The sequence below is a fragment of the Solanum dulcamara genome, chromosome 6, assembly GCF_947179165.1.
Source record: "Solanum dulcamara chromosome 6, daSolDulc1.2, whole genome shotgun sequence".
NCBI lineage: Eukaryota > Viridiplantae > Streptophyta > Magnoliopsida > Solanales > Solanaceae > Solanum > Solanum dulcamara.
Window position 1 is genome coordinate 10,953,095 of NC_077242.1, and position 8,206 is coordinate 10,961,300.

Genomic DNA, 8,206 nt, shown 5'->3' on the forward strand with positions numbered 1-8,206 from the left:
CAAACCGAACCAAACCGGAAAAAAAACCCGACTAGTGGTTTGGTTTGACTTGGTTTGATGTATGAAAAAAAAAACCGACCATTATAGGGTTGGTTTGGTTTTAACTAAAAAAAGTCAAACCGAACCCAAACCGACCCGATTATAGATATACTACTTTTAAATTATGTTATACATAAAAATATTTATTAAAATATAATTTATAAATGTTTTTTAATTTTTTTTTATAATTTTTGTTTTCTTTCTTACATTTATATTTGGACTTGAGAAGCCCATCTAAATAATATACAAAAAAAAACTATCTTATAAAGTTAAAATTTCAAACAGTGTTCTGCGTCCATCTTATATGTTGATATTTTGTACTAGAACTCTTTTTAAGAAGCACTGCTCTATGCTTTTTATTAGATACTATGAAAAATCCGAAAAACCCAAAAAAACCCGAAAAACCCGAAAAAAACCCGAAAAACCCGAGAAAAATTGATATTGAAAAACCCGACTTTTATTGGTTTGGTTTGGTTTATAGATTTAATAACCCGACACAAATGGTTTGGTTTGGTTTATAAAAAATCCGAACCAACCCGGTCTATGTACACCCCTAGTTTTAAGGCTACACGCTTCAAGTAGATGACAATGTGTACTAATTGCATTAGTCCAACTTTGGTGGAACAATTGAGAATCACACGTTATGGTATGAAGTATGAAGGAACCATATGAATATAATGGAGTACGGATTGAAAAAGTGGCACGAGTTTTCATAACCAAAGGATGAAAGAAGTAACATTTTGTCCCAAAACTGTCATAAAATGTTTAGCATAACTGAGAATTATCAACAACAACAAAAAAAAAGAATTGGTTCAAATTTTGGAATGTCCTTTGAAATTATAGCATAAAAGTTTTTGATGATAAATTGATAATATATTCGAAGTCACTGCAAAAGGTTACAATTCATCCCCCCCCCCCCCCCCTCCCGCAACCCTTAAAGTGGTTGAGAATCACAAATAAACACTAAAAATATACAACTGCCTGAATACATGAATCAAAAGCCAGAGCTTTACACTTCAAGCAAGCAGCATTTTGAATCCAAAGTCACCCGTGGAGAAATAAAAGATTTAATTATGATCAATTTTTCTGGTGGACTGCAACTTGGTGTATGTCCATATCCTTCAACATAACTGAACGCCCGCATGAATCACAAGGGGCAGTTCTTGATCCACAAACACTCTCGTGCTGTGTAAGTCCTCTTAAACGATCCCTCACATCTGCTGCTGAAGTCCCTGCTTGGACCATGTCTCCACAAAACTGGCATGTTACAAGTCGCAAAGGACACTCCAGAGATTGATGTTGAACCTGTTACCAACAGCTGTTTGATTAACGAGCCGATTGAATAGTATATAACAAATTTAAAAGGGCATAAAACTTTACCATCTTTTCGTTTTCAAGGATTATTCCACAAGGGCAATTCAGCGGGACATGAAATACTTTCTTGTGCTTCTCAATTTCCTCTTTCTGAAATGCTAGACCACATTCTTCACAATGGACATGGTTCTTGACCTCATCCCTCCTTAGAACAACCCCACAACCAGTATGCTGACAGATGATATTGTGCCTCCTGCAGTAAGCTTCATGTAGTGCTATACTCCTGGAAGGTATGTAATGTTTACAGTTTTGGCATTCTACCGTATCTGCATCAGCAGACAATGGAGAAGAGACGGCTTGTTGTCCAATCTTTAACTTAGATTTGTCTCGTATGCTAACTGATACCTTGTACTTGGTTGTACCCTTGAAACCATAGATGCCAATACTGTAAGTACCGGGTCCAAGGCCAAGATCCTTGGAGTTGAAGACCAAAGCTTTTGAACCAATGTCATGAGATGACCAACCGTGCTGGTGCTGTGTAGGGAATAGCAATGGGTGTCTGGAAATGTAGAGGTCAGTATCCCCATCTTGGTTTTCTGATTCTATTTTGACCTCAATTTCAGCATCACCTGAAGATATCTTTCCCCAGATATCATCGTCTATTTGGAACTTGTAATATACATAGCTTCCTTCTGCAACCACCCCAGAACCTAACTTGCCCAATTCGAGAGGTTGCAATACAGGCTGACTTGTGCTCTCTGCAGTTGGATCAGCACCAATTACATCAACCTCTATATCTGTTTCTAGAACAGACACACTCGAAGAAGGTTTCAGTTCAAGAACACGTAAATGGTATGTCAGAACACCATGATTAACAGTAAGTACATCGCCTTCAGAAAGTGTCGCATGCTGACGAAGACTTGTTTCAAGAACTGCCTTGTGATTAGGGATATCAGAAAATCCTGCTTCAACTGGCTGAAGTTTTGCATAAGTTCCTTTTGGGAGCCAAACATAACACACCTCGACCATGGGAACCATTGGAGACTCTGCAGGATATAAGTTACTCCATATATGAGAAGGAAGCCCTACAACACCGTCATCCACAGTGAATTCCAGGACTCCAGCATGTGTTGTTCGATTATTCTGCTCTGCATCCTTCAAGTCCGAATGAGAAGATTGGTGAATTACAGACACCCTGAAGTGTAGAGGTCCCTTGTCAAAGGCATCCTGATCAGACAATTCAGTGAAGCAAGATGGTGGCAATTTAATTTTATCCCCAGCACCCTCGTAAGGTACAGCCTCCAAAACACGAGAAAATGCAACTCCTCGTCCAGCTAGCAGTTCTTCTTCAATTTGCTGGGTTGCCTGTTAAAGAAAAATTAAAGGATTAGGCATTCTCCTCCATTATTAATTTCCTCAAGAAGGCTTGAACATCAAGAATAGGTCAAATGACAAATAGAGATGACAGAGCCAGCTACTTTTCTTAATGAGGAAAAGTATTACACCACCTTGACCATTAGAACTAGAAATCTAGAATGGAGCCATCTAATTTCTACTAATTGAAAATCAGAAAAGGAAAATTTTGTCTACCCAATCTGGCAACAGATTATAATGGTTTAGATATGTAATCAAGCATATGAAATGACCGCATGAACTGGTCCCAACATTTGTAAATTCATTGGAACTGTATAACACAGATAGATTAATCATAGCAAATAGCTTAAACCCCATGATCCCTCAACCAAAAACAAGTACAATTTGAACTACAGAGCAAAAATAACGTAGACAAATTTAAGGCAAAAAGATTAGTAATACAGTTATTTATGATCCTCTTCAAACAGAAGAGTAGCTGTGGTTATCATATATTACATCTCTCTTTCAAGGAGGCAGCTTCGCATAGGGTACTACAAAAGGAAGTTGATCATGGATTACCAATAAATCTAAAATACACTGAAGCCTTTACTTTATACTTGAAATTAATATTTAATCAACTAATTGATGTTATTCGGAACTTGTATAGTTCACACGCTTTGAATCTACCCATGAAGTATCCAGTAATAGGTCTTTCACAATTAGATCTACTGCTACATCCCATATTTCCCTGGGATTGTAGTTCAATTGTTTAGAGCACCGGCCTGTCAAGGTAGAAGCTGCGGGTTCCCCTGCCAGACCCAATGGATCCAATAAATATCAATAAATCTCTCCCGTAGCAGGCAGCATGGAGGAAGGGACTGATTCATATCATAAGAAATTAATATCTTGATTCACAACCCACATTAACCACGCATGTTCAGGCTCAGTTTGTCCATATCTCGAGAATCAGTAAATGCTTACAACTTTTCCAGGGTGAGGAAAGAATAGAACCCATAAGAGCACTGATATTCAGAAAAATTCAGCTAAGTTTATTGGGTACAGCACTTACACTAATCTCCAAGTGTAAAGTTAATGAAGTAGGAGGGCGTCCTTACTTGATTGATTCAAACACACTTTTGCTAACCACGCTTACCCCCAAAGGTTGATTTTATTTTATTTTCATATATAATGCACATGCAGAACATTGTGCAATTGACCAAGACATTTGAAAATATTGCTCTGCTTTTAACACACGCGGAGGTTTTCAGAAAATCAATTGTTAAGGCATAACAATATAGACATAACAATATAACACTTTGAGACAAGTAGGCCATGGAAATTGATATGAAGGACTAAAGCCCCTGCAAAGGTAGCCTGTTCTGGGCGGGTTCTCAATAGAGAAGCATGCTTAACCCAAGATAATCTGCAAAGGAGAAGTTTAAATTTAAGTAACAGGTGTTAACTATGTGAAGAGAAATTGAAGTCGGTCAATCATCTTTTTGTTCACTGTAAATTTGCTAAACAATGCTGGAAGATTATCCTGAATTTGTGTGGTGTTGTTTGGGTAATGCCTTCAGATGTTAACGAGTTTTACGGGAGAGCTGGAATGAGCAGAAGATAGCAAAATCTCAGAAGCAGATGTGGAAGACTATTCCTTTGTGCACCCTTCCATACTATTTGGGAAGAAAGGAACAGTATTTGTTTTGATAATAGTAAGAATCACATCTCTAGAGTGATCAGTGATGAACCTTTGTCTACATAATCTGTTATTTTGGTGTAAGAAGAGTTTATTAGAGAATATGGATCAGTATATAGGCTTTTTGGACTCAATTGGGAATTTGCAACTGGAGTCTATTGCATGGGCTGTCTGATTCTGTTGTACTTCTATGTACCTCCTTCTTTTTTTTTTTGGAACTTACTTTTATGTACCTCCGGGCTAACTTTATTAATAATATTTTTACCTTATCAAAAGAAAGACAACAATATAGAAAATCTGATTTGCGTACAGATATCATTAATCCATATGTCTAGCAAGCTTTGATTATGTGGTTTAACTAAGCACAAGTGAGAAGTAAGATAGAGGATTGTTTGAAAATATAATATGTTCACACGTTTGTTTCTGTAAAGAAAACCATTACAGCTGAAGAAAGGAAGCAGAAAATAAATAACAAACTTATTCTAATAATTCTCAACTTGACAAAAACTTCAAGGTGGCAGGTAGAACTGGTAAAGGACAAATGAAATTCTAGATTTTAAAGTGATTCTCCCAATGGGAGATAAGTATTTTAACTTACTAGGTATCCAGGTAAAATGTCCTTGCTTTTCATACTTCATCAATTAAAAAACTAATAAATGATGTGATAATAAGTCCCCCAAATATCAACAATTCTTTATTGTTGAACAGTCGTCTAGCAAATTGCCATCACTTCATTACTTAACATGGCAGAAAATGCATAGTATAAGAAGTATTTGATATAGATCACAAGACACTTGTGGTAGTTTAACTAACCACAGAAACAAATTCAATTGGTAACAGCATGGAAGAACTCTCCCCCGAAACCCCTCCTTTTCCCTTGTTTTTTCCTGGTATACCTTTTATTTTCTTGTTCTACGGAGGAAAAACCACCTGGAGCAGGTCTACCACAGTGCAAGTAGCCAAAACACATCTTTGTTGGCTCCAACAACATAAAGATTGTATCTAACCTCCATTGAAATGATTATGCGTCACAAAGTTCATACCCTAACTTGTATACCTATTTTTCACATTTTCATGATCCCAATACAGTAATTTTTCTTTTTAAGAAAAATAAGACCCCTACAGTCTGCATAACGGAAGAACGTAAGAGTTTTTTCCCCCAACTGTTGAAAGCTGTAGAGTTAACTTATACTCAAGCATGAGATTTCACTAGCTTTTAAATCATTACCATGGAAAATTTTTACATACATTTAAACACATTCAGATCTATATGGTTATCCCACGGTCAGATTACAGCAAATGTTCTTATGGTGGAAATATCACCACAAATAATTTCAAAGTTTTAAGAAACCAGTGCCTGATGGGAAACCTTTAGTATGCTGGTGCGATGGTATAGACAGTAACACAAAAAAGATAACTTCTCCAAAAGAATCCCTTCAAAAATATACATCACCCCCACTTTTTCACTGGAAAAATTACGAAAATTTTCTTTCCCAGTGGGAAAACATTCTCCTGTAAATATTCCATGCCTTTCATAACTAATATAATTGGAAAAGGACTACTTCAACTATGACTGCCTCCATCAATGAACTCCACTTCTTTCCTTTTTAACTTCACTTTTTTAAACCTATCCTGATGCCCAGGAATTACTGGATTACAGTATATCCCAATCTTCAAATCTAACACCCCTTAGAAAACCTCCACTTCTTTCCTTTTTGCCTTTTCAGTTTTTAAACGCTATCCTCATACCGAGGGATTACTGCACCACAGTATATCCCAGTCTTCAAATCTAACACCCCTTAGAAACATTATAAGGTCATTTTAGGCACCTTACAAAATCACCCATCTTCATGGCATTGTAGCAAACAAATTTCACATGAAGGAAACATACTACTAATTATCACTTTCCTTTGGTATCTAATCTCACTGAAGGCGAATATATGGCAGATCTCACAAAGATCAAACTTTATTTCTTACATAATTCATGAGTCACTAAATTTGATAAATGAGATGATGATGCAACAATATGCGAAGGGTGGTAGCAACTTTCAGGTACAAATGCACATTTTCAAGTTGATTGTTTGGTAACGATTCTCGTTTAGTGGAATTCTCTGCGCAAAATAAAAACTTGAGCAATTTTAGACTACCTAACAATTACAGTAAGTTAGAATACCTTCCTTCTATGAAAAACAACTAAAAGAGATCTCGGTCTTCAGAGATCAATAAACTAACACCCATAACCCAACTACGGACTATCTGCAAACTCGACATATACCCAATTCCCAAATCGATCAATAAATCAAAATCAACGAAAGTATTGGAGAAAAGGGTATAGGAAAAAACTGACCTTGGCTTGGGCTTCAGAAGCATCAAGGCGGCGAGCTCTCTGAACAGCTTCAATTGCTTCACGTTGACGAGTGGCTTCTTGTTTGGCTTTCTTCTCTCTTTCCAATTTCAATTTAGCCTTGTGTTTCCTCTCCCTCTGCTCTTGCTCCAGCTTCTCTCTCGCTCTTCTCAGCTCAAAATCCATTCTTTCTCGCTCTGCAAAACTTCCCAAACAAATTCTCTTCTATTGCAAAATGCGATGGATTTTGTATTTTTCAGATATATAGAACAAATGGTCGGTCCAATGGAAGGTAAGGTATATATGTGAGACTCTTTCTGCTTGATTTTCCGATGTCTTGATGGAAAAGGCAAATTCTCCAACCTTAACTTGAATTCTAGAACAATCTGGCCTTTTCGAGATGGTGGCCTGCCCACACAAATCATATATTATATTAATTTACGCCCAATAATTTGATGAAATTACACTTAGTGAACCCCCTAATTAGACATATATACTAAATTTACATTTAAACACCACAATTAATAATTCATTATCAGTAACTATAACTCTCATCAATCGTTCCCTTCTGCCAATCTCCTTAGCTAATTGTATCTCTCCTCCCCCCCCCCCCTACCCCCACGTCCTCCACCACCTCCATTGTATTCTCTCTCTCTCTCTCTTCATCCTTTCAACACACGATATTATCGTCTGACTATCAAGAATCATTCTTGTTCATTAGCATTATATGTAGAGGTTTGTTACAATTTCTTCAATATTGTCATGTATCAAAATTTCATTCTTGTCATGTATCTGAAATAGAGTTCATCATTTATATTTATATTTTATGTAATAGATGCATCAACATAATTGTAATTAGATTTATCGATCAGATAATATATTACTATGGTTATTTATTCTTAGTGTTAATTTATTAGTACAAACTTACTGGCTTCTATTTTTAAATTATGTATGTATCCTTTTATTAGTAGCTAGGCATTTTAATGAAACCCTCAGTTGGACTACCTCTTAACATTTTAATAGCTCTCTCCTTTGAACGTCACGTCTTTATATAATTAATATCCAATCTAAATTCATGTTTAACATCTTTTTGAAATATCCTTTGGAGTATGCTTTTTTTTTTATGATTTTCATATTTTGGAGCAACTATTTCAATTAGTAAATCAATTGTTGTTTGCCGCTATGAGTACACCTTATCCTTCAATAGACATGTATGATCCTTATTGAAACATTGACTTATTCAAACGGAATGCTTGAATGCCCATCGACACTACTCAAATAAACATCTCAAAAAATAACTGCACAAAAAAATACACAGTAATAAGATATACATTATGTTTCTTATATACATGCTTTAAAAAATCTAAGATATATGATAAAAAAGAATCATTACTCTTAAATCTGAGATCATTACTCTTAAAAAGATATACATTATGTTTTTGAGATACATGCTAAAAAAA

The 8,206-nt window shown here is 35.9% G+C and overlaps 1 protein-coding gene across 1 annotated transcript; it reads right to left on the reverse strand.

Moving 5' to 3' along the window:
* Positions 1-1,009: 1,009 nt before the first annotated feature.
* Positions 1,010-7,335, reverse strand: LOC129892082 (uncharacterized). Its single transcript, XM_055967627.1, has 3 exons — positions 6,750-7,335; positions 1,420-2,718; positions 1,010-1,344 (listed from the first exon to the last, which is right to left on the reverse strand). The coding sequence occupies exons 1-3, from the start codon at positions 6,930-6,932 to the stop codon at positions 1,117-1,119; spliced, it is 1,710 nt and encodes a 569-aa protein (XP_055823602.1). The 5' UTR covers positions 6,933-7,335; the 3' UTR covers positions 1,010-1,116.
* Between the last annotated feature and the right edge of the window lie 871 nt (positions 7,336-8,206).

Excerpts from the sequence above, each read along its gene's own strand:
- LOC129892082 (XM_055967627.1), bottom strand. The coding sequence starts at position 6,932 with ATGGATTTTGAGCTGAGAAGAGCGAGAGAGAAGCTGGAGCAAGAGCAG. Across the intron at positions 2,719-6,749 it reads CTTCTGAAGCCCAAGCCAAG|GCAACCCAGCAAATTGAAGA; the intron begins GTCAGTTTTTTC and ends TTTCTTTAACAG. Across the intron at positions 1,345-1,419 it reads TCCTTGAAAACGAAAAGATG|GTTCAACATCAATCTCTGGA; the intron begins GTAAAGTTTTAT and ends TGTTGGTAACAG.